Below are 25783 nucleotides of genomic sequence, written 5' to 3' on the forward strand. Positions count from 1 at the left end.
CCCGTTGCACTCAGGTGCCTGGACCGTGGTCAGAGCAGGACAGGGAGGGGAAGATGCACAGGGCTTGTCCCGGGACGGCTCCAGCCCTGACCTCAGCTCAAAAGCTGTATGTATAGATATATATATATATATATTTTTTTTCTCTTCATTTAGCTCCTGCGATTATAAAATTTATAAGCAACTTCAATTAGCTGATCTATAGTTACATCTCTCAGCTCCTACCTTTTGTAATTTCTTACAGATGTCAATAAACAGCATATTAAGCATCAATCCTTTAGATTAATTTTAGATCAAAATCAGTCCATCCACAGAACAACACTAACTGCAATACAGCTAACCCAGAATTTCACATTCAAATCACTTCCCCCACTAATTAACTCTCATGTGTACAGATGCATCTTAAGGGGGAGCAAGGTGGTACTTTAGTAATGGAACCGGTTCTTATTTTGTAATTATCTCCCCAAACAAAATTCTTTTGGTACCAAATATAAATATACAAACTAAAATACTGAGCTCAAAGACGCAAGCCAAATACTAAGCTCAAATATGCAAACAAATCACAATTGCACTCATTCAAGACAATATCTCGATTTTAGCATTGCACCTTTAAGCCACTTACTGCTCAGCCGGGTAGAGGTACCGCTGGGTCTCCCTGACAATGCAGGTCAGTGCGGCTGGAGCCCCGTCGGCACCCGCCCCCCCGCTTCCTTCAGCAAGCTGGGCTGCCAAAGCTCTTATTAGTGTCTCATCTGGGGTATTACAACTGTTAGCCCAAACCAGTTTTTCTTACCTGGTATACATACAAAAAGCTAAATTTAATACACTGAGATGAGACACAGGTTATGACACACAAAATCTTATCACCACATGCACACAGTTGAAAGCTAAATTGCTCATTGTACAGATGGTTGTACTCTAAAGATTATTACAATAGACATGGAATGCCCGGGCACTGATAAAGATAACACACGATTACCAAGCTAGCTATTGGTTCAACAAACACTCATCATTTGCTTCGTCTGTCTCCGGCCGGTCTCCTCGCGGAGAACACAGAACCACGGATCGGGGCTCGTCACCTCCTCGGTTGTGTCAGCACCCAACGGTGCTTTTGGGTGCCCGGCCGGCCCCACTAACAACTGCTGCAGCAGCTGCTGCACCGGAGGCAGGGACAGCATGGCTGCAGCCGGGGTGGTGGCCCTGCAGACGGTGGCGGGACTGTGGCCCCGCTCCTCCTCCCAGCACCGCCGGCTGAAACCTGAGCCTGAGGATGGGCTTGGTTTGGGTTGCAGCCACCATTCCGAAGTCCTTCCAGGGAATGAGGTTGTGCCAACCCTGTGGCACCTGTTGCTGGTGACACTGTAGAGTTCCCAGCAGCTCCTTTCCCCGAAGCCGCCGCTGAGCGACGTCCCAGCCCTGGTGCAGCCATCCCCTCCTGCCCCCCCGCAGCAGCAGCTGCTCTTGGCTCCCCGGGGCCTCTTGCAGGACACGCACTTTTGCACATGTCCTGCAGCTCCTCGCACTCCAGAGCCTTTCCAGGGTCTCCTGACCCACCTCCCACCCTCTATTCCCAAACTTGGCATTTCCAGTGGAATTAGCAAATTAATAGCAACTTTAAGAAGTGGAAAAGCCCACCCAGGACTTAGCTGTACCTATTTCTTTTTGGTGTTTGGCTTTCAGCCTTTCTCCGCCTCTTGTGTGTCAGGAAAGATATGAGGTCAGGTTTCATCCCGCACCTGCTGAACCACCCATCCCCTGCATTTCCCTCAGCCCTTGGAGGAGGGAGCAGCCCGGCTCTGTCATTGACTCGGTCCCAGAGAAAACAATGCTACCAGCCAGCATTGCAAGCCTTTCCAGCAGTGTGTATGCAGTAAGTACGCTCCAATCTCTGCACCCTGATTGCACGCAGCTGCCTGGACAGTGGTCAGAGCAGGACAGGGAGGGGAAGATGCACAGGACTTGTCCCGGGACGGCTCCAGCTCGGAGCCGTTGGGAAGGACGGGTGACTCTTGCCCGAGCCCTTGTGCCTGGCAGGATCCATCCCGGGCAGGGTGTGATGGCAGCTGGGACCCTGCCCTGGCGCACGGGCAGGACGGCACGAGCACGGCGCTGACACCCCTTTTCTGTTCCTCTCTCCTTGCAGGTATCACAGTATCACAGTATGTTTAGGATTGGAAGGGACCTCAAAAGATCGTCTAGTCCAATCCTCCTGCTGGAGCAGGAACACCTAGGTGAGGTCGCACAGGAACATGTCCAGGCGGGTTTTGAATGTCTCCAGAGAAGGAGACTCCACCACTTCCCTGGGCAGCCTGTTCCAGTGCTCTGTCACCCTTACTGAGAAGAAGTTTCTTCTCAAATTTAAGTGGAACCTCTTGTGTTCCAGCTTGATCCCACTACCCCTTGTCCTATCATTGTTTGCCATGGAGAAGAGCCTGGCTCCATCTTCATGGCACTCACCCTTTATATATTTATAAACATTAATAAGGTCCCCCCTTAGTCTCCTCTTCTCCAAACTATAGACACCCAGCTCCCTCAGCCTTTCTTCATAAGGGAGGTGCTCCACTCCCTTAATCATCTTCGTTGCCCTACGCTGGACCCTCTCCAGCAGTTCCCTGTCCTTCTGGAACTGAGGGGCCCAGAACTGGACACAATATTCCAGATGTGGTCTCACCAGGGCGGAGTAGAGGGGAAGGAGGACCTCTCTCGATCTACTAACCACCCCCCTTCTAATACACCCCAGGATGCCATTGGCCTTCCTGGCCACAAGGGCACAGTGCTGGCTCATGGTCATCCTGTTGTCCACCAGGACCCCCAGGTCCCTTTCCCCTACACTGCTCTCTAATATGTAATCTCCCAACCTATACTGGAACCTGGGGTTGTTCCTGCCCAGATGCAGGACTCTACACTTGCCCTTGTTAAATTTCATTAGGTTATTCCCTGCCCAACTCTCCAGCCTGTCCAGGTCTCTGGATGGCAGCACAGCCCTCCGGCGTGTCAGCCACTCCTCCCAGCTTAGTGTCATCAGCAAACTTGCTGATAGTACACTCAATTCCCTCGTCCAAATCGTTAATGAATATATTGAATAATATTGGCCCCAGTACTGACCCCTGAGGCACTCCACTAGATACTGGCCTCCAACTAGACTCCGCACCATTGACTACCACTCTCTGGCTTCTCTCCCTAAGCCAGTTTGCAACCCACCTCACTACTCTATTGTCTAGACCACACCTCCTCAACTTAGCTGTGAGGATGCTGTGGGAGACTGTGTCAAAGGCTTTACTGAAGTCGAGGTAGACCACATCCACCGCTCTGCCATCATCCATCCACCTTGTTACAGTCTCATAAAAGGCTATGAGGTTGGTCAAGCATGACCTACCCTTGGTAAAGCCATGCTGACTGCCCCTAATAACCCTCTTATCCTTGATATGCCTTGAGATGGCACCAAGGACAAGCTGTTCCATTACTTTCCCAGGGACAGAGGTGAGGCTGACTGGTCTATAATTACCCGGGTCCTCCCTCTTGCCCTTTTTGAAGACTGGAGTGACATTTGCTTTCCTCCAATCCTCGGGCACCTCTCCCGTTTCCCAAGACTTGGCAAAGATGATGGAGAGCGGTCCAGCAATGACTTCAGCCAGCTCCCTCAGCACCCGCGGATGCATCCCATCTGGACCCATGGATTTATGGATGTCCAGACTATTTAATTGCTCCCTAACCCAGTCCTCATCAACTAAAGCAAACTCCTCCATTGACCTGGCTTCATCTGGGGTCTCAGGGGTACAGGGCTCCCCAGGACAGCCTCCGGCAGAGTAGACAGAGACAAAGAAGGCATTCAGTAATTCTGCCTTCTCTGTATCTTCTGTCACCAGGGCACCCACCCCATTCATCAGTGGGCCTACATTGCCTCTGGTATTAGTTTTATCTGCTATGTATTTGAAAAAGTTCTTTTTGCTGTCCTTGACCCCTATCGCCAGCTGTCATTCTAAGGAGGCCTTGGCTATCCTAGCTGCCTTCCTACATCCTCTAACAGCAGCCTTATATTCCTCCCAAGTGGCCAGGCCCTGCTTCCATGACCTGTAAACTCTCCTCTTCTGCTTGAGCATACCCAACAGATCCCTATTCAACCACCTAGGCCTCCTGGCTCCCTTTCTTGACTTCCCACGTGTGGGGATGCTCTGATCCTGAGCGTGGAAGAAGCAATCTCTGAATGCCACCCAGCTATCTTGGGCCCCTTTTCCTTCAAGCAGTCTTGCCCATGGGATTTCCCCCAGCAATTGCTTGAAAAGGCCAAAGTTAGCCCTGCTGAAGTCCAGGGTTGCAATTCTACTTGCTATTCTGTTCCTGCCACACAAGATGCTGAACTCCACCATCTCGTGGTCACTGCAACCCAGGCAGCCCTCAACCTTTACTGCTTCGACCAGACCCTCCTTGTTAGTGAGGATGAGATCCAGCAGTGCACCTCTCCTAGTCGGCTCCTCCACCATCTGCATGAGGAAGTTCTCATCAATGCACTGGAGGAACCTCCTGGCCTGTGGCTGGCTGGCTGAATGGTCCTTCCAGCAAACATCAGGGAAGTTAAAATCACCCACAACAACCATGGCCTGTGACTGTGAGGCCACTCTCAGCTGCCCATAGAAGGCCTCATCAACTTCCTCAGCCTGATGGTGTCGGGCAACACTGTAAGTAGGAGCTTGGAGAGACCTGTGGCAGCAGTGTGGGGGTCTGGGGGGTGTTAGGGTGTGATGGGGCTGGTTCTGCTGCCTCCTCACCTTACCTCCCTGGTGTGGTTCATAGACCACCAGATTTCTGCTGTTCAAGAGTGTCCACGGGCAAGGGGAGATCTTCAATGAGGTGTCAGAGAGGAGTTGCACCCTGGAGACATCTTGCTCTTCCCCTTGGACAGAAGCAATAACATCATTGTCCAGATGATCTTCAAACATGCAGCCGTCTACTGTGGGGATGACGAGGTCATACACTTTGTGGGTAAGCACCAGATCCCCTGCTCCCATTTGGTTGTAGTGATCCTCAAGGTGTGGCCAGCGGCTGTGGTGGCCGGGCCAGGGCGATGGGCAGCTCTTGCTTTTCCTGCCACTGGCACTCAGAGGAAACGTGATGTGATCAGCGGTCGGACGATTTCTGGTGTGATCGCCAAAGAAGGTTTGGTGAAAATGGAAAAGGAGAGGGGAAAGTACCTGATTTACCGGAAAATAGATGGGGTTAATCTCAATGATTTCCAGAGAAAAGTCAAGGAGGCGATGAACAGTGAAGCTGAGTATTGCGCCAGCAAGAACAACTGCATCCACTTCGCCCTCTTCCTCCAGAGCTTGGAGAAGTTCTCCTCAGAACTGGTGAGCACGGAGCTGGTGTCACGGCCGCGGTGGGACGGCTCCTGCACCCACCCCCAGCCCTGCGTTTGCATCCTGACCTGATTCCCCCTGGGGTGCCCATGGGCGGTGGGGACAGCGTTGGGGACAGCGGAGCCCCCTGCACATGGACAGCTTTCTCTTGCAGGTGCAAATCCAAGATGAGGGTGACAGCAGCTACAGTGAGACTGTGAGTGTCCCCATGTCAGCCCCCCTGGCAGGGTTTGGGTTCCATGGGAGAACTGTGGGACTAAAGGAGGGCTGAGTCTCGAGGAGGACTGGGGTCCTAAAGGAAGGATGGGTTCTCCTGGAAGGACCTCATGGGCCTAGAAGGATTTTTAGGACCCCAGCAGGGCTGTGGGGTTCCCAGCAGGGCTGGGCTCCAGATGCCACAGCTGCCAGAGGACCCATCTGCACGGGCTGGGAAGGGCAGGGCAGGGGCTCAGGGGACCGTCCCCCCATTTCCAGACCATCTGAAGCCCCCCCAGCCCAGTGGGGCAGGGGAGCAGCCACACGGTGTGAGGGGTGGCAGCCCCGTGTCCCCCGAGGACGATCCCGCTGACCCACAGAGGAGCCTCAGCATCGCCCTGCGCACCGCAACAACTCGCCCAGGGAAGGAGCTTTTCTTTGGAAGGGTGGGGGACGTTGCTTTCTGCTTCCTGGAGATTAATTGCCATGTGCTAATCAGATGTTTTATTAAATTTTGCTACCTGAAATATGTCTGATTTTGCATTCCTGCCTGAGTCCTGCCTGATGGGCTGAGAGAGCTGCCCGGCTGCCACCAGCCTCTGGGGCTTCTTTCCTGTCCAGGATGATAATGACTGAAACACCCATCAATATCAGTAATTACCAGTGAAGAACAATATTAACAGCAACAATAATGTTCTCTATAATTTAATAAATAATATGCAAAACATAATGTCTCAAGTGTCTTCATACATCATAAGATAGTTGCAGTGCATTGGCTTGCCTGCCTGCCGGGACCCTACACACCCGCTCTGTCACTCTCCCTCCACAACTGGATAGAGGGAGAAAAATACAATGAAAGGCTTGTGGGTCCAACTCTGGACAGGGAGATCACCCAGCAAGTGCCATCATGGTCAAAACAGGCTCGACTGGGGGAAATTAACTCCATTTATTGCCATTCAAATAAGAGAAGGACAATAAGAACAAAGGACAAAGTTCTGCCACATGCGTCCTTCCCAGGGGCTGCAGTTCTTCACAGGCTGCTCCAGCATGAGCTGCTGTCCATGGGGTGACAGGTCCTACCTGGTGCTGTCTCCATGAGCCTGTTGGGATGGGCTTCTTGAATGTCTCTCCCAGGGCCCTACGGCTCCCTATGGGTCCCACCAACCATGGCAGTGGGGTTGGGTACCATCACTGGTTGGGTGACACGGACATGAGACGCTGCAGGAGCTGCACTAGGACGTCAGTGATGACACAACTTCTGTCTGGGGTGACAGGTGGGAGTAGAGCTGTGCCACGGCCATCACCACCTGCCAGGAGACACCCGAGTGTCACCCACTGGGTACAGAATCCCCCAGGGCACCCAAAAGATCCCGGGTCACCCCAAGGCTCCTGCACTCACGTTCTGGTTGGGGCTGAGGAACTGGGTGCACTGGCAGTGGGTCAGCATGTTGATGATGAGCACCTGCCCCAACTCCTCCACGTGAATGAGCAGGTTGCAGAGCTTGCGGTAGTTCTTGTGGATGAGGTCGATGCGCTCGGGGCAGACCTCCTCAAACACCATTACCATGCTGCCGGCCACCAGCTGTGCAGGGAAAGCCCAGGGTGACCCACCGGGGTGGTGGCATCTCTGTGAGGATGCTGCTTGGTGGGAATGGTGGCATCACTGTGAGGATGCTGGCTCAGTGGGGATGTTGGCATCTCCATGAGGATGCTGGACCTGCAGGAATGGCTGCAACACCTCTAAGATGTGCTATCACTGTTGACAAGACACGGAGCCCTTTTCTGGTTCCATCCTGGAAATGGGAAAATGCCACCACTGTCCCATTTTCTAAGGGACATCCGTGCCTACCAAAGAGATGGGACCTGCAAAGCCACATCCACCCATAGCTCCTGAGGTGGCACCCATAAGACAATGCTCGGTCAGAGCCACCATCACCAGAAAGTCCCAGGGAGCTGCTTGGGGTGGCCCTGCAGATGGTGGCAGGTCTGTGGCACCGCTCCTCCTCACAGCACTGTCGCCTGAAACCTGAGCCTGAGGATGGAGTTTGCGTGGGGTTGCAGCCCCATTCCGATGCCCTTCCCAGGACACGTGCCAACCCTGTGGCATTTGTTGCTGGTGACACTGTACAGTTCCCAGCAGCTCCTTTCCCCGAAGCCACCGCTGAGCGACGTCCCAGCCCTGGTGCAGCCACCCCCTCCTGCCCCCCCGCAGCAGCAGCTGCTCTTGGCTCCCCGGGGCCTCTTGCAGGACACGCACTTTTGACCATGTCCTGCAGCTCCTTGCACTCCACAGCCTTTCCAGCGTCTTCCCCCCCTCCGCTTCCTTTCCCAAACTTAACATTTCCAGTGCAATGAGAAAATTAATTGCAGCATTGAGAAGTAGGAAAACCGCCCAGGGCTTCTCTGCACTTTGTTCTCTTTGGTGTTTGGCTTTCAGCCTTTCTCCGCCTCTTATGTATCAGGAAGGATGTGAGGTCCGTTTTTTTCCCAGCAGCTACTGAACCACCCATCCCCTGCATTTCCCTGAGCCCTTGGCGGAGCGAGCAGCCCGGCTCTGTCACCAGCTCTGTCCCAAAGGAAACTATGCTAAGACTCGCTGCTGCCATTGTTGGCAGCATTGTAGGTGCTGCAGGTGTTGGTGCCAGCCTGGTAAGCATGCTCCAATCTCTGCACCCCATTGCACACATCTGCCTGGACCGTGGTCAGAGCAGGACAGGGAGGGGAAGATGCACAGGGCTTGTCCCGGGACGGCTCCAGCTCGGAGCCGTTGGGAAGGACGGGTGAGTTTTGCCCGAGCCCTTGTGCCTGGCAGGATCCATCCCGGGCAGGGTGTGATGGCAGCTGGGACCCTGCCCTGGCGCACGGGCAGGACGGCACGAGCACGGCGCTGACACCCCTTTTCTGTTCCTGTCTCCTTGCAGCTGTGGACCAACACTGTAAGTAGGAGCTTGGAGAGACCTGCGCTGGCATTTTGGGGGTCTGGGAGCTGTTGGGGTCATAGAGCTGGTTCTGCTGCTGCTTGACCTTCTCTCCCTGGTGTGGTTTGTAGTCGACCAGATTTCTGCTGTTCAAGAGCATCCCTGGGCATGGGGACATCTTTGAGGAGGTGTTTGGAGGTGAGTTGCAGCCTGGCGACATCTTGCTCTTCCCCTTGAACAGAAGCAACGACATTGTCAGCAAGGCCCTCTTCAAACATGCAGCTGTCTACTGTGGGGATGGAGAGGTCATACACTTTGTGGGTAAGTGCCAGTCCCCCTGGCTCCTTTGGGGTTCTGGTGGTGGCCAAAGTGTGGCCAGTGTTTGTGGTGGCTGGGCCAGGGTGATGGGCAGCTCTTGCTTTTCTAGGCACGGGCACTGCTGGTCCCAGCAGCAGTCGGACGATTCCTGGACTGATCATTAAGTCAGGCTACCAAGCCCTGATAAAAGAAAGGGGGCAATGCCAGATTTACCAGAAGAAAGGTGGGGTTAATTTCAATGATTTCCGTAGTAGAGTCAGAAGTGCGATGAGAAGTGAAGCCAACTATAACGCCTACACAAACAACTGCATTCACTTCGCCCTCTCCCTCCTGGACTTGCTGGAGTTCTCCTCCGAACTCGTGAGCACGGAGCTGGTGTCACAGCCGCGATGGGACGGCTCCTGCACCCACCCCCAGCCCTGCATTTGCATCCTGACCTGATTCCCCCTGGGGTGCCCATGGGTGGTGGGGACAGTGGTGGGGACAGCGGAGCCCCCTGCACATGGACAGCTTTCTCTTGCAGGTGCAAATCCAAGATGAAGGTGACAGCAGCCATGGGGTCCTGGCAGCCACACAAGGCCAACCTGCTACAATTATATTATCATGTCTCATATCTGGTTATGTATTGTATATTATTTATTTTATTATTGGTATGATTATTGTTGTTATTATTATTGTTCTTCACTGGTAATTACTAGTATTGGCTGGTGTGTCAGTTATTATTAACCTGGGCAGCCAAGAAGCCCCAGAGGCTGGTGGCAGCCGGGCAGCTCTCTCAGCCCATCAGGCAGGACTGAGGCTGTAGGTAAAATCAGGCTCGTTTCAGGTAGCAAAGTTTAATAAAACATCTGATGAGTCCATGGCAATTAAACTCCAGGAACCAGAAAGCAACATCCCCCACCCTCCCAAAGAAAAGCTCCTTCCCTGGGAAGTTGTTGGGGTGCGCGGGGCGACGCTGAGGATCCTCTGTGGGTTGGGGAGATCGTCCTCGGGGGACACGGGGCTGCCACCCCTCACGCCGTGTGGCTGCTCCGCTGCTCCTCTGGAGGGGCTGGGCTACAAGTGTCCTGGAAAGGTGGGACTGTCCCCTGAACCCCTGCCCTTCCCAGCCCATGCAGATGGGTCCCCTGGAAGCGCTGGCATCTGGAGCCCAGCCCTGCTGGGGACCCCACAGCCCTGCTGGGACCCCAAAGCCCTGTGGGGGACGGAACAGACATGCTGGGAAGCCCACATCCCTCCCAAAGGCCCCAGCCCTCTCAGTGACTTCACAGCCCCCCTGGGGCACTCAGCCCCCTGGGAACCTCATCCCATCTGACATCACAGCCCTTCTGGGAATCCTGGTCTTGCCTGGGTCTCAGACCTCCCTGTGGCACTAACAGCCCTCCTGGAGACCCCAGTTGTGTGTGGGCACCCCAGCCCTCCTGGGGACCCCAAAACCTCCTTGGAGATCCTGAATCCCTCCCCACAGGCCCCAGCTCTCCTGGAGATACCTGTCTGCTTTGGGGACCACAAAGCCCTTCTGGGGACCCAAAAGCCCTCGTGGGGATCCTGATGCTCATTCGTCTTTGGGACCCTGGTGACTTGGGCCCCATGAGGAAGCCAAATCCCTCCTGGATACCCCAAAGCTCTACCAGCCCACAGCCTTTCCTTGGAGAACTGACATGGGGATACTCACCTCCCCAGTGGAGCAGCTGTCACCTTCATCTTGGATTTGCACCTGCAAGAGAAAGCTGTCCATGTGCAGGGGGCTCCGCTGTCCCCACCGCTGTCCCCACCGCCCATGGGCACCCCAGGGGGAATCAGGTCAGGATGCAAACGCAGGGCTGGGGGTGGGTGCAGGAGCCGTCCCACCGCGGCCATGACACCAGCTCCGTGCTCACCAGTTGTGAGGAGAACTTCTCCAAGCCCAGGAGGGAGAGGGCGAAGTGGATGCAGTTGTTTGTGCAGAGAGAATACTCAGCTTCGCTGTCCATCGCTATCCTGACTTTACTCCACAAGTCATTGAGATCGACCCCACCTTTTTTCCGGTAAATGTGGCATTCCCCCCTCTCCCTTTTCAGGGCCTCAAAGCCTTGTTTGCTGATCAGACCATTGTGCTCCCTGCCTGTGCCTGGAAAAGCAAGAGCCGCCCATCACCCTCACCCGGCCACCGCAGCCACGTTGGCCAACACCACGGGCCGAACGGGAGCAGGGGCTCGGGCGCTTACTCTGGAAGTGAATGACCTCTCCATCCCCGCAGTAGACGGCTGCATGTTTGAAGAGGGCCCTGCTGATGAAGTTAGCATTGCTCTCAGGGAAGAGCAAGATGTCCCCAGGCTGCAGATCTCTCTCTGACACCTCCTTAAAGATGTCCTCCTGCCCAGGGAGGCTCTTTGACCACAGAAACTTGACTGATGTATACTCCCTCTGCCAACAGCACCAGGGAGGGGAGGTGAGGAGCTGGCAGAACAAGCCCCATCACACCCCAACAGCCCCAGACCCCCACTCTGCCAGCAGAGGTTGGGCCAAGCTGTGAGAGGAACAGAAGAGTGGGGTCAGCGCCGTGCTCGTGCCGTCCTGCCCGTGCGCCAGGGCAGGGTCCCAGCTGCCATCACAGCCTGCCCGGGATGGATCCTGCCAGGCACAAGGGCTCGGGCAAGAGTCACCCGTCCTTCCCAACGGCTCCGAGCTGGAGCCGTCCCGGGACAAGCCCTGTGTATCTTCCCCTCCCTGTCCTGCTCTGACCACCGTCCAGGCAGCTGCGTGCAATGGGTGGGGGAGCCGGGAGCGCGCTTACTGCGATACTATCTGGAACTCTGGAACCAGCAAACTTGCGAGCGAAGAAATTTATCATTGTTTTCTCTGGGACGGTGCTGGTGACAGAGCCGGGCTGCTCGCTCCTACTGGGGCTGAGGGAAATGGAGGGGATGGGTGGCTCAGCAGCAAGGACGAAACCTGACCTCACATCCTTCCTGACACAAAGGAGGCGGAGAAAGGCTGAAAGACAAACCCCGAGTAGAACCGGAATCGGAAAGTGAAAGTGAAAACAGCACAAATGCAGCCATGAGTGTCACCCAGCCAGTGACGGTACCCAACCCCACTGCCATGGTTGGTGGGACTCATGGGGAGCCGTAGGGCCCTGGGAGAGACCTTCAAGAAGCCCATCCCAACAGGCTCATGGAGACAGCACCAGGTAGGACCTGTCACCCCATGGACAGCACCTCATGCTGGAGCAGCCTGTGAAGAACTGCAGCCCCTGGGAAGGACACATGTGGCAGAACTTTGTCCTTTGTTCTCATTGTCCTTCTCTTATTTGAATGGCAATAAATGGAATTAATTTCCCCCAGTCGAGCCTGTTTGACCATGATGGCACTTGCTGGGTGATCTCCCTGTCCTGAGTTGGACCCACAAGCCTTTAATTGTATTTTTCTCGCTCTGTCCATTTGTTGAGGGAGAGTGACAGAGCGGATGCGTGGGGAACCAGTCCCGCAAAAGGCCAGCCCACTACAACTTTCTTATAATGTATGACAGACACATAAGACATTATGTATTGCATATTAATAATTTTATTATAGAGATGATTTTTGAAGTTGTTATTACTGTTCTTCACCCATAATTACTGATATTGGCCAGTCATGATTACTGATATTGGACAATCATGATTATCCTGGGCAGCGAAGAAGCGCCAAGAGGCTGGTGGCAGCCGGGCAGCTCTCTCAGCCCATCAGGCAGGACTGAGGCAGCAGAAGAAATAGGGCACGTTTGAAGTAGCAAAGTTCAAGAAAACATCAGGTTAGCACACAAAAAATGAAGCTCCAGGAAGCAGAAAGCAACGTCCCCCACCCTGGGTGAGGGGTTGGGGTGCGCGGGGCGATGCTGAGGCTCCTCTGTGGGTCGTGGGGATCATCACTGGGGGACACGGGGCTGCCACCCCTCACGCCGTGTGGCTGCTCCCCATCCCCGCTGGGCTGGGGGGGCTTCAGATGGCCTGGAAATGGGGGATGGTCCCCTGAGCCCCTGCCCTTCCCAGCCCGTGTGGATGGGTCCCCTTTCAGCGCTGGCAGCCCTGCTGGGGACCCCACAGCCCTCCTGGGGACCCCAAATATTCTGAGGGACCCCATAGCCCTGCTGGCCATCCAAAAGCCATCCCTTGGACCCCACATTCCTCCGAGAGACCTCAAACCCTGCCCAGGGATTGACATGAAGATACTCACAGCGCCACTGCAGCAGCTGTGACATCAACCTTGGATTTGCACCTGCAAGAGAAAGCTGTCCATGTGCAGGGGGCTCCACTGTCCCCACCGCTGTCCCCACCGCCCATGGGCACCCCAGGGGGAATCAGGTCAGGATGCAAACGCAGGGCTGGGGGTGGGTGCAGGAGCCATCCCACCGCGGCTGTGACACCAGCTCCGTGCTCACCAGTTGTGAGGAGAACTTCTCCAAGCCCAGGAGGGAGAGGGCGAAGTGGATGCAGTTGTTTGTGTAGGCGTTATAGTTGGCTTCACTTCTCATCGCACTTCTGACTCTACTACGGAAATCATTGAGATTAACCCCACCTTTCTTCCGGTAAATCTGGCATTGCCCCCTTTCTTTTATCAGGGCTTGGTAGCCTGACTTGATGATCAGACCGGGAATCGTCCGACTGCTGCTGGGACCAGCAGTGCCCGTGCCTAGAAAAGCAAGAGCTGCCCATCACCCTGGCCCAGCCACCACAAACACTGGCCACACTTTGGCCACCACCAGAACCCCAAAGGAGCCAGGGGGACTGGCACTTACCCACAAAGTGTATGACCTCTCCATCCCCACAGTAGACAGCTGCATGTTTGAAGAGGGCCCTGCTGACAATGTCATTGCTTCTGTCCAAGGGGAAGAGCAAGATGTCGCCAGGCTGCAACTCACCTCCAAAAACCTCCTCAAAGATGTCCCCATGCCCAGGGATGCTCTTGAACAGCAGAAATCTGGTCGACTACAAACCACACCAGGGAGAGAAGGTCAAGTGGCAGCAGAACCAGCTCTATGACCCCAACAGCTCCCAGACCCCCAAAATGCCAGCGCAGGTCTCTCCAAGCTACTACTTACGGTGTTGGCCGATAGCTGCAAGGAGAGAGGAACAGAAAAGGGGTGTCAGTGCCGTGCTCGTGCCGTCCTGCCCGTGCGCCAGGGCAGGGTCCAAGCTGCCATCACACCCTGCCCGGGATGGATCCTGCCAGGCACAAGGGCTCGGGCAAAACTCACCCGTCCTTCCCAACGGCTCCGAGCTGGAGCCGTCCCGGGACAAGCCCTGTGCATCTTCCCCTCCCTGTCCTGCTCTGACCACCATCCAGGCAGATGTGTGCAATGGGGTGCAGAGATTGGAGCGTACTTACCAGGCTGGCACCAACACCTGCAATTCCTGCAGCACCTACAATGCTGCCAACAATGGCAGCAGCGAGTCTTAGCATAGTTTCCTTTGGGACAGAGCTGGTGACAGAGCCGGGCTGCGCGCTCCTCCAAGGGCTGAGGGAAATGCAGGCGATGGGTGGTTCAGCAGCAGGGACGAAACCTGACCTCACATCTTTCCGGATACACAGGAGGCGGAGAAAGGCTGAAAGCCAAACCCCAAAGAGAACAAAGTGCAGAGAAGCCTTGGGCAGTTTTTCCACTTCTCAAAGCTGCAATTAATTTGCTCATTCACTGGAAATGTTAAGTTTGGGAAAGGAAGCAGGTGGAGGGGGAGACCCTGGAAAGGCTGTGGAGTGCGAGGAGCTGCAGGACATGTGCAAAAGTGCGTGTCCTGCAAGAGGCCCCGGGGAGCCAAGAGCAGCTGCTGCTGCGGGGGGGCAGGAGGGGGTGGCTGCACCAGGGCTGGGACGTCGCTCAGCGGCGGCTTCGGGGAAAGGAGCTGCTGGGAACCAGAAAGTGAAAGTGAAAACAGCACAAATGCCACAGGGTTGGCACAGCCTCTCCATGCAAACCATCCATTGCCAGGCAAGAGCGATGCCAACACTACGGGCACAACACTGGTCCCTGGGGACAGCTGCTCCGGTCCCACATGTCCCTCAGGCCCATTGTCACCTCCATCGCTGCATTGCTGGGGACACCTGGGACAGCAGGTGGGCAGTGAGCTGGAGCCATCCCAGGACAAGCAATGTGTATCTTCCCCTCCCTGTCCTGCTCTGACCATGGTCTAGGCAGATGTGTGGAATGGGGTGCAGAGATGGGAACATGCTTATCATCCTTACTCCTGGTGACCCTGCAGGCCTCTCAGAGACCCAGCCCTTCTTCAGGTCCCCACAGCCCTCCAAGGGACCCCATGGCCGTCCTGTGGACCTGTTCATCCCTCTTCAGGACCCCACAGTTCCCCTGGAGTGCCCAGCCCCTGGTAACCCCATCCCATCTGGGCACCACTCACTCCTGGGGCCCCAATATCCCTCCTAGGTATCCTGGTCCTGCCAGCATCTCAGACTTCCCTGGGGCACCCACAGCCCTCCTGAAGACCCCAGTTGTGTGCAGGCTCCCCAGCCCTCCTGGGGACCCCAAAGCCTCCTTGGAGATCCTGAATCCCTCTCACAGGTCCCAGCTCTCCTGAACATACCTGTCTGCTCTGGGGACCACACAGCCCTTCTGGGGACCTCAAAGTCCTTCTAGGCCCATGAGGTCATTCCAGGAGAACCCATCCCTCCTTTAGGACCCCAATCCTCCTCGAGACTCAGCCCTCCTTTAGTCCCCACAGCCCTGCCATGGAACCCAAACCCCACTGGGCGGGCTGATATCGGATACTTACAGCCCCACCGCTGCTGCTGTCACCTTCATCTTGGATTTGCATCTGCAAGAGAAAGCTGTCCATGTGCAGGGGGCTCCGCTGGCCCCACCGCTGGCCCCACCGCCCATGGGCACCCCAGGGGGAATCAGGTCAGGATGCAAACGCAGGGCTGGGGGTGTGTGCAGGAGCCGTCCCACCGCGGCCGTGACACCAGCTCCGTGCTCACCAGTTCTGAGGAGAGCTTATCCAAGCCCAGGAGGGAGAGGGTGAAGTGGATGCAGTTGTTCTTGCTGGCGCAATACTCGGCTTCGCTGTTCATCGCCTCCTTGACTTTCCTCCGGAAATCATTGAGATTAACCCCATCTTTTTTCCGGTAAATCAGGTAGTTTCAACTCTCCTTTTTCATTTTCACAAAACCTTCTTTGGCGATCACACCAGAAGTCGTCCGACCGCTGATCTCATCACATTTCCTCAGAGTGCTGGTGCCTGGACCACCAAGAGCCGCCCATCACCCTGGCCCGGCCACCACAGCCGCTGGCCACACTTTGAGGATCACTACAACAAGAACGGGAGCAGGGGATCTGGCGCTTACCCGCAAAGTGAATGACCTCGCCATCCCCACAGTAGTCGGCTGCATGTCTGAAGATGATCTGGAAAATTATGTTATTGCTTCTGTCCAAGGGAAACAGCTAGATGTCCCCAGGCTTCAACTTGCCCCCAAAATCCTCCTTGAAGATCTGACCATGCTCGTTGAAATAAATTACTCACGCTTTTTCCTTATTAACAGCAACGTTTAATGCAATTCATTTAATCTTGTTCATTAAGCCATAAGCAAAACAGCACTGGGGGTGCAGGGGATTCACTCCGCCCAGCACGCACACCTTTTAACAATAAGCAGTGTGCTTAAATACAGTAAAGTATTACATATTCATAATGACCCCAGGAACGCCTGTACACATTCATAACCTCTCCCCGCTTCTTATTAAAATGAGTCTCAGATAATCATTTCCATAGTCTCCTCCTTGACCCTCCCTGTTGTGCCTGCACGGTGTCACTTAGTGAATTTGAGGAGGGGTCTTTGGGGGTCTTTGGATGAAGCTCCTTCAGCTTCGTCACAGTGAACTTGTTACCTTTGGCTCATTATGATGAACTGGCTGGAACCCAAGCTGCCAAGTCGACTGAAATCAGACTGCCGCCCCCTTTTGCTGTAAATCTTGGCTATCTTGTCTCCTCAAGGTTACAGCTGGTGCTGTAAAACTTCTTATCTCGGCATTCGATGAGGTTCTGTTTTTTTCTTAACACAATTGGTTACATACGGCTCTAAACTAGGCATTCATCATGTGGCTTAAAGTGTTAGTTCGCTAGTAAGCACTCATTATGTGGTTGGTTAATCCTTAAAATGTTAGTTCCCTCTATCAGTATAACTTCATAAACAAGTTTCACAACTTTTTACATAGAACTTAACCACCTTTTCCTTTTTCCAGGTTCAGAGCCCGTGCCTCATTTGGTTATACCTGTAAACATTAAACATCATCTCAGCATGAATCACAACTGCATTTCTCACAATTCCCCCTTTACTTTTTGTCCTACTGATTGGTGCTTTGGCCTCAACGTTAGCTAGCACTTGCCTAGCGGTGGCTACGTCCAGTTTGGTGTTATCTTTTAAAATCATTAATTTATACCCTGTTCCTTTTGTTGCCATTTCAGGATCTATAGGCATGGCTGAGATTTGCATGCCTTGGACAACTGAATGTATTAACCGAATAGAACACGGGATCATACATGGCACAAACAGTAAAGCCAGAAATGCACATAACATCATGAACCCTATTTTCTTCCACCAGGCTCCCCCAAATAAGTTATCTCACCAGTGGTTAGTAAGTATAGAATTCCATTTCTGTACTGGTATATGTGCAACTTGTTTTATCTCTTCTGCTATTTTCATTATAGCTTCCCCATTGGCATCTATTTCCAAACAACACTCAGAAGTATTCCATTCCCACAGATGCCCCCCTCTTCAGCTAAAAGATAATCTAAGGCTATCTGATTTTGGTACACTGCAGCTCTGGTCTGAGACAATTGTCTTGCTATGAGATTCAGTGCCTCAGCTGTCCAGTTGCTTATTATTTCAACCACTGCTTGCAACCGAATAATTCGATTTAGCATATATATTGGGGTACAGTATCCCCAGCTTCCATCTTGGGCCCAGGTGGCTGGATCATAGTATTCAATAATTCTTTGTGCAGGCCATTCATCATCTTTCCAAGTTTGCGTTCCTCCTATGGGGGCATTTATTAAAATCCTCTTCTCTCTGTTTAAAGTTTCATACAGAGGTTTCCCTAGATGACTCCCTTTTTCCTTTGGTAAAAGGAAAAATGCTGAATTATCCCTATAGTACAGGACCCTCTCCACCTAGGGATTAACTCATTATAGGCTCTATTCCCACATATCCAAAATAATCCATCGGGGGCCTTCCATGGTTCGTCTATATAGGTAGAGCCAGCTTTCTGCCAATATCTCCTTAAATCCCCGAATTCCTCAAAGGGGTTTGCTTTGCATTGATTTTTCCACCATATTGTTTCATTTTCCAGGCTACAGTTTCAAGACCAATATTCATGAGGTGGACCTGGCCACCAAGTGGGAGGAATAGAGGTATTTAATGAATTTGTCCGCAACACTAACTTACAAGGGGTTTGTCCAATTTATTCAGTAAAATCTAGTTTACCATCATTCCTTGATATGCATATCTGCCCTATTATTAAGTGACTTAATACCGATCCTTCTGGTCTTTTTTTCTCAAGTTCCATGAGTTCTGTTCCATACCAGTAATCCTTCTGGGCTTACACTCTCTCCTCTCCAAGGCTACTGTTCTGCCATTTGAGACCCCCCACACATCCAGCATGAGGTGACATTTAATTCCCGGGCTATCTTTTCCATAAGATCTTTAAACAGGTTTTTCCCTAGTGTTGGTAATTGTAATTCCTTGTCTTCTTGCCTTATTTCCTCATACCAATCACCACTTTTCTGTACCAATTTCTGTTTCTCTTGCTTTCTTTTTAATTCCTGAGTTGCACTCTTAACTAATTCCTCCTTATACTGATCTTTCACTCCCCCTCCATCTGAACAGCCCCACATACCAGCTTGTGTAAAACAGATATTCCGTTCTCCCCTAGGGCAGGAGACAGAGCCTACACCGAGTCCACCTTTCTCTGGGTTAGTTGCTACCCGTAACTTCTGCCCTTGGATTTCACACTTCTCCAGTTTTGTTCTATCATAACATCCAGAATTAATATGAGTGTGATAATTTAGAACATATTGGGTTAGACGTCCTATTCTCACTCGCTCATAGCACTTGGTACAGGGATTAGCCAGGCTAGGTTGGGATCAATAAGTCACCACTCCTAGCAAGAGGATCAGGTCCAGGTTTCACCCTCTGCCTCTCTGGCCTACCAGGTTGCAGCTGGCAGCCGAGTTCGTCATCTTCTTGCAGCAAGGGCAGTGTCCCCTCCTTTCCTATTTTTGCCGTTAGAGTGGTGAATTTTTATCATTTCCCAGCTCTTGGCCTTCACTTCCCAGGAACAACAGGAGCAACACGGAATTTGATTTCTCTTTCTACACTCTATTCTTCTCATCACTGGTGGACACTCTGAATTCCCATTCACCCCTTTAGTAAATACCTCCCACCATTCTTTGCTATTCTTTTTCTATTCTTCCAGTGGCGACTAGAATCCTCAACCGAGCTCTGGTTTCCTTATCTTCTATTCTTAGACATTTATTACACAATCCTCTCGGTAAGTTCCCTTTGTGGATATGCTTATGCCACAGTCCATTACAACCTAAACATCAAATACAAATAAGAGAATTACATATACAACTTGGTTCAACACACTTAACTGTTGAAACATTTTTATTTTCATTTATACTGGACATTCATATTAATAATACTGATAGTAGTTACACCAGCAATCCCATGTCAATTTCAATTTCAATTCCCCCGGTCCCTGAGTTACTTTCCAGGTTCTTTCTTCCATCAGTAGTCCTTTAACTCGAGAGACATGTGTTCATCCTTTCTCTGCAGTCCGAACGGCCGTTTCTGTAGTTAATAAAACAAGAAAAGGCCCTTCCCATCGTGGGGTTAGAGTTTCTTGTTTCCAGGTTTTAATTAGTACTTTATCCCCGGGTTGTATTTTATGAATCAGAAACTCTAAAGGCGGAGTCTGATTTAAAATCCCTTTCTTTCTTAGTTCATTTTGATATTTGTTTACTGTGATCACATAGTGCTGGAAAGAGAAATCTTCAATTTCAGGAGGGGATGTTGGCATCCACTGAGTAAACGGCATGCCATACAACATTTCATAAGGGGAAAGGCCAGTACCTGAATTAGGCATTGTTCTTATGTTCAGTAAGGCTAAAGGCAAACACTTTATCCAAGAGAATTGGGTTTCAGTCATCAAGTTAGATAGTTGTTGTTTCAGAGTCTGATTCATTCTCTCTACCCTTCCAGAACTCTGGGGATGCCATGGAGTATGATACTCCCAGGCTATGCCTAAAGCAGATCCTACGGCCTTTAGTATTTTGGATGCGTTCACTGCTCTGAATCAATGGCCAGAATCATCCCAAACCTTGGGACGATATGTTCTAACAATATCTTGGCCACAAACGGGGCATTAGCTCTCACTGCCGGGAAGGCTTCAACCCAGTGTGTTAATTGATCTGCTATAACTAGCAGATATTTGTGCTGTCCCACTTTTGGAAGTTCTGTATAATCTACTTGGATCCTTTCAAAAGGTCTATACACAGTTTTTCTTCCTCCTGCTTGGGCCCTCCTCATGTTTCCTTTATTTATCTTTTGACATGTTATGCATCCATGGGTGATTTGTTTTGCTAGTTCAAATATCCCGAAACACCCAAAATTCTTAAGAAACTGATCACACGATGCTCGGGTTCCCCAATGAGTTTTCTGATGCAGCTGGTGTAAAATTACCCTAGCATAAAAATATACTCTTTCACTGTGGCCAGTGGCTCCCTTTACTACTATGTATTCATTACTTATTGGCATTAACACTCGATTGAGAACTGAGAATGTTGCTCCCATATCTACCAAAAATTCTACTTGTTTTGTTCTTTCCCTAGCTTCATTACAACCAGTGGATCTGCCAGGGTGGATTCCCCAGGTGCCCGTCAGTCTCTTTCAACATTTGCTACTGTCCAATTCTCCCTTCACCTACTTCCTCTGTGCCTTTCTCGACCTTCATTTTGCCAATGTCCTTGTTTCCCACACCATGCACACTGATCCCTTTCTAAAGACTTTGGAAACCTTCCAGCCCTTCCACTTCTCAGTTCCCTACTCTCTTGTAGTACCGCTACTATCACACACCTATCCTTCTGACGGTCTTCTTCTTCCCTCTGTAGGAAACAATTGTTTTGCAAATATAATAGACCCAGGCAGGATCTCTTGGCAAAGCATATTTTAATAATGATTTTGCAAGACCGGGTGTTGGACCTAAAGGTCAGCACACTTAATAGGGCAAAAAGCCCCTGCTTATATCCCCCAAATTCCCGCCTGCAATATCCCTCCCCTGTTCCCCATTGGTTGGTACTGCAGGGTTTACAGACCACCCCGACACTTACAACACCCTTCCCCTTATCAATCTATTTAAGATATGGATTCCTGGTGCTTTGGCTACACTTCCCCCTAAATTAACTTGTCAATACAGGTATCGGTATGTATACAGGTGTCAGTATATATTCTGGGAAAAGACTGTGTTCTACATTATGAATTCATAGTCCAATGTCCCTTGGTCGTTCCCCCCTGCTGGGGTCAAGGACCTGAGGGTCCCCAGTTATGTAAAAACAACAGTTCTTCATTAACTGTTCCTTACACCTGTTACTAAATACTTCCCAGGCTTCATCTAACAATGTTTCCAAATTCCTACTTTCTGTTACTTTCTGTTTCTGTAACTTCCTCCAAATGTCATTTGCTGGCTGACTTGTAAATAACAAGACTAACTGCTGTATCCCTACTTCTGAACCCAGCTCAAAAGGTGTATATATATATATATTTTTTTTTTTTTTTCTCTTCATTTAGCTCCTGCGACTATAAACTTTATAAGCAACTTCAATTAGCTGAGCTATAGTTACATCTCTCAGCTCCTACCTTTTGTAATTTCTTACAGATGTCAATAAACAGCATATTAAGCATCAATCCTTTAGATTAATTTTAGATCAAAATCAGTCCATCCACAGAACAACACTAACTGCAATACAGCTAACTCAGAATTTCACATTCAAATCACTTCCTCAACTAATTAACTCTCATGTGTACAGATGCATCTTAAGGGGGAGCAAGGTGGTACTTTAGTAATGGAACCGGTTCTCATTTTGTAATTATCTCCCCAAACAAAGTTCTTTTGGTACCAAATATAAATATACAAACTAAAATACTGAGCTCAAAGACGCAAGCCAAATACTAAGCTCAAATATGCAAACAAATCACAATTACACTCATTCAAGACAATATCTCGATTTTAGCATTGCACCTTTAAGCCACTTACTGCTCAGCCGGGTAGAGGTACCGCTGGGTCTCCCTGACAGTGCAGGTCAGTGCGGCTGGAGCCCCATCGGCACCCGCCCCCCCGCTTCCTTCAGCAAGCTGGGCTGCCAAAGCTCTTATTAGTGTCTCATCTGGGGTATTACAACTGTTATCCCAAAACAGGATTTCTTACCTGGTGTACGTACAAAAAGCTAAATTTAATACACTGAAGTGAGACACAGCTTATCACACACAAAATCTTATCACCACATGTGTTAGCAAACAGAACACATAACCACGGATGTAGTTAAATGCGGTGCTTTTATTTCAGCGCTGGGAAACCAGGGGTTCGCACCCAAAGCTGGCTTCGACCACTGATTCGAACTCTACTACATTTATACAATCTGGTTACATACATATTCATTAGGGTTACAACGTATGTATTGCATATTCATCAGATTACATCATTATTTCACAATATCAGTTGCAACCCCTTGGAACTACTCTAAACATGCGCGGTGTCTTCTGGTGGTCATTCAGGGGGTCTTCAGGATGAAGTAAGGAGTCTTCTTCACTTGTGAACTTTTCACCTTTTGTCACTGCACATGCGCACTATTCCTATACTCATTATAAAATCATATAAAATACTCAGGTTTCTTGGATGCACATCCTCAGCACATCCTTTCTGTTCAAGATAAGATAAGATAAGGACTTACTGAGAACTAATAGAACTAATTTTAGTTCCCTACTCTCAAACTAAGAGATAAAACCTTGTATACCATCTGTGAAATTTCAAGATAAGGCAAGAATCTTGGATACAGTTTACAAAAGCAAAATACAGCTATACAACTGTGTTATACAACTATAACACATGCACACAGTTAAAAGCTAAATTGCTCATTGTACAGATGGTTGTACTCTAAAGATTATTACAATAGACATGGAATGCCCGGGCACTTATAAAGATAACACACGATTACCAAGCTAGTTATTGGTTCAACAAACACTTATCATTTGCTTCATCCGTCTCCGGCCGGTCTCCTCGCGGAGAACATGGAACCGCGGATCGGGGCTCGTCACCTCCTCGGCTGTGTCAGCACCCAACGGTGCTTTTGGGTGCCCGGCTGGCCCCACCAACGACTGCTGCAGCAGCTGCTGCACCGGAGGCAGGGACAGCATGGCTGCAGCCGGGGTGGTGGCCCTGCAGACAGTGGCGGGACTGTGGCCCCGCTCCTCCTCCCAGCACCGCCGGCTGAAACCTGAGCCCAAGGATGGGCTTGGTTTGGGTTGCAGCCACCATTCCGAAGTCCTTCCAGGGAATGAGGTTGTGCCAACCCTGTGGCACCTGTTGCTGGTGACACTGTAGAGTTCCCAGCAGCTCCTTTCCCCAAAGCCGCCGCTGAGCGACGTCCCAGCCCTGGTGCAGCCACCCCCTCCTGCCCCCCCGCAGCAGCAGCTGCTCTTGGCTCCCCGGGGCCTCTTGCAGGACACGCACTTTTGCACATGTCCTGCAGCTCCTCGCACTCCACAGCCTTTCCAGGGTCTCCCGACCCACCTCCCTCCCTCTATTCCCAAACTTAACATTTCCAGTGGAATTAGCAAATTAATTGCAACTTTAACAAGTGGAAAAGCCCACGTAGTTTGCTGGTTCCAGAGTTCCAGATAGTATCGCGGTAAGCGCGCTCCCTGCTCCCCCACCCATTGCACGCAGGTGCCTGGACGGTGGTCAGAGCAGGACAGGGAGGGGAAGATACACAGGGCTTGTCCCGGGACGGCTCCAGCTCGGAGCTGTTGGGAAGGACGGGTGACTCTTGCCCGAGCCCTTGTGCCTGGCAGGATCCATCCCGGGCAGGGTGTGATGGCAGCTGGGACCCTGCCCTGGCGCACGGGCAGGACGGCACGAGCACGGCGCTGACACCCCTTTTCTGTTCCTCTCTCCTTGCAGGTGTCGGGCAACACTGTAAGTAGGAGCTTGGAGAGACCTGTGGCAGCAGTGTGGGGGTCTGGGGGGTGTTGGGGTGTGATGGGGCTGGTTCTGCTGCCTCCTCACCTTACCTCCCTGGTGTGGTTCGTAGACCACCAGATTTCTGCTGTTCAAGAGTGTCCATGGGCAAGGGGAGATCTTCAATGAGGTGTCAGAGAGCGAGTTGCACCCTGGAGACATCTTGCTCTTCCCCTTGGACAGAAGCAATAACATCATTGTCCAGATGATCTTCAGACATGCAGCCGTCTACTGTGGGGATGACGAGGTCATTCACTTTGTGGGTAAGCGCCAGACTCCCTGGTCCCGTTCTTGTTGTAGTGATCCTCAAAGTGTGGCCAGCGGCTGTGGTGGCCGGGCCAGGGCGATGGGCGGCTCTTGCTTTTCCAGCCACCGGCACTCAGAGGAAACGTGATGTGATCAGCAGTCGGACGACTTCTGGTGTGATCGCCAAAGAAGGTTTGGTGAAAATGGAAAAGGAGAGGGGAAAGTACCTGATTTACCGGAAAATAGATGGGGTTAATCTCAATGATTTCCGGAGAAAAGTCAAAGAGGCGATGAACAGTGAAGCTGAGTATTGCGCCAGCAAGAACAACTGCATCCACTTCGCCCTCTTCCTCCTGGGCTTGGAGAAGTTCTCCTCAGAACTGGTGAGCACGGAGCTGGTGTCACGGCCGTGGTGGGACGGCTCCTGCACCCACCCCCAGCCCTGCGTTTGCATCCTGACCTGATTCCCCCTGGGGTGCCCATGGGCGGTGGGGACAGCGTTGGGGACAGCGGAGCCCCCTGCACATGGACAGCTTTCTCTTGCAGGTGCAAATCCAAGATGAAGGTGACAGCAGCAGTGACTCACAGTGAGACTGTGAATGTCCCCATGTAAACCCCCCTGGCAGGGTTTGGGTTCCATGGGAGGACTGTGGGGACTAAAGGAGGGCTGAGTCTCGAGGAGGATTGGGGTCCTAAAGGAAGGATGGGTTCTCCTGGAAGGACCTCATGGGCCTAGAAGGATTTTTAGGATCCCAGCAGGGCTGGGCTCCAGCTGCCAGCGCTGCCAGAGGACCCATCTGCATGGGCTGGGAAGGGCAGGGCAGGGGCTCAGGGGACCGTCCCCCCTTTCCAGGCCATCTGATGCCCCCCCAGCCCAGTGGGGCAGCGGAGCAGCCACATGGCGTGAGGGGTGGCAGCCCCGTGTCGCCCAAGAACGATCCCGATGACCCAGGAGGAGCCTCAGCATCGCCCCGCGCACCCCAACAACTCGCCCAGGGAAGGAGCTTTTCTTTGGGAGGGTGGGGGATGTTGCTTTCTGCTTCCTGGAGCTTAATTGCCATGCGCTAATCAAATGTTTTCTTGAACTTTGCTACCTGAAACCTGCCCGATTTCCTCTGCTGCCTCAGTCCTTCCTGGTGGGCTGAAAGAGCTGCCGGCTGCCACCAGTCTCTCAGGGCTTCATAGCTGCCCAAGATAATAATGAATGAAACAGCAGCTAGTATTGGTAATTACAACTGAAGAATAGTAATAACAGCAACAATAATGTTTTCTATAGTTAAATAAGTAATATGCAAAACATAATGTCTCAAGTGTCTTCATACATCATAAGATAGTTGCAGTGCGTTGGCTTACCTGCCTGCCGGGACCCTACACACCCGCTCTGTCACTCTCCCTCCACAACTGGACAGAGGGAGAAAAATACAATTAAAGGCTTGTGGGTCCAACTCAGGACAGGGAGATCACCCAGCAAGTGCCATCATGGTCAAAACAGGCTTGACT

General features: G+C 51.8%; 4 protein-coding genes across 10 annotated transcripts in view; 2 read left to right on the top strand and 2 right to left on the bottom strand.

Annotated features, from left to right (window-relative positions):
- The first annotated feature begins 1763 nt into the window (after positions 1 to 1763).
- On the top strand, positions 1764 to 25129 carry LOC309443881 (uncharacterized protein). Its single transcript, XM_082061201.1, has 5 exons — positions 1764 to 1867; positions 23981 to 23995; positions 24111 to 24300; positions 24407 to 24666; positions 24830 to 25129. Exons 1-5 carry the CDS (start codon positions 1823 to 1825, stop codon positions 24872 to 24874), a joined length of 555 nt encoding a protein of 184 aa, XP_081917327.1. The 5' UTR covers positions 1764 to 1822; the 3' UTR covers positions 24875 to 25129.
- On the bottom strand, positions 6474 to 7189 carry LOC309443883 (AP-3 complex subunit beta-2-like). 3 transcript variants are annotated; one of them, XM_082061203.1, is made up of 3 exons: positions 6946 to 7189; positions 6786 to 6853; positions 6474 to 6694 (listed from the first exon to the last, which is right to left on the bottom strand). In XM_082061203.1, exons 1-3 carry the CDS (start codon positions 7111 to 7113, stop codon positions 6685 to 6687), a joined length of 246 nt encoding a protein of 81 aa, XP_081917329.1. In that variant the 5' UTR covers positions 7114 to 7189; the 3' UTR covers positions 6474 to 6684. The 3 variants fall into 3 exon arrangements, with proteins under 3 accessions (XP_081917329.1, XP_081917331.1, XP_081917330.1); XM_082061205.1 differs by having other exon boundaries at positions 6474 to 6646; positions 6757 to 6853; XM_082061204.1 differs by having other exon boundaries at positions 6474 to 6853.
- LOC309443880 (uncharacterized protein) lies at positions 7862 to 9587 on the top strand. 2 transcript variants are annotated; one of them, XM_082061199.1, is made up of 5 exons: positions 7862 to 8195; positions 8468 to 8482; positions 8596 to 8785; positions 8892 to 9142; positions 9306 to 9587. In XM_082061199.1, exons 1-5 carry the CDS (start codon positions 8130 to 8132, stop codon positions 9471 to 9473), a joined length of 690 nt encoding a protein of 229 aa, XP_081917325.1. In that variant the 5' UTR covers positions 7862 to 8129; the 3' UTR covers positions 9474 to 9587. The 2 variants fall into 2 exon arrangements, with proteins under 2 accessions (XP_081917325.1, XP_081917326.1); XM_082061200.1 differs by lacking the exon at positions 7862 to 8195 and adding an exon at positions 8205 to 8326.
- Positions 9600 to 25783, bottom strand: part of LOC309443877 (uncharacterized protein) — a 64471-nt gene continuing 48287 nt past the window's right edge. Inside the window, exons 1-3 of one of the 4 annotated variants that reach the window (XR_014184873.1) lie at positions 15730 to 15920; positions 10458 to 10499; positions 9600 to 9849 (exon numbers count right to left, since the gene is read on the bottom strand). Coding sequence is in view for 2 of the 4 variants with exons in the window: in XM_082061188.1 (XP_081917314.1) it covers positions 9796 to 9849 (54 nt within the window). In the remaining 2 variants the exon portion in view is untranslated. Of the gene's footprint in view, positions 9850 to 10457; positions 10500 to 11558; positions 11673 to 12311; positions 12750 to 15524; positions 15567 to 15729; positions 15921 to 25783 lie in introns of those variants that run through there. The other 3 variants (XR_014184874.1, XM_082061189.1, XM_082061188.1) reach the window with 3 other exon arrangements.

Source organism: Streptopelia decaocto (genome assembly GCF_964273445.1).
Source record: "Streptopelia decaocto genome assembly, chromosome: 9".
Lineage (NCBI taxonomy): Eukaryota > Metazoa > Chordata > Aves > Columbiformes > Columbidae > Streptopelia > Streptopelia decaocto.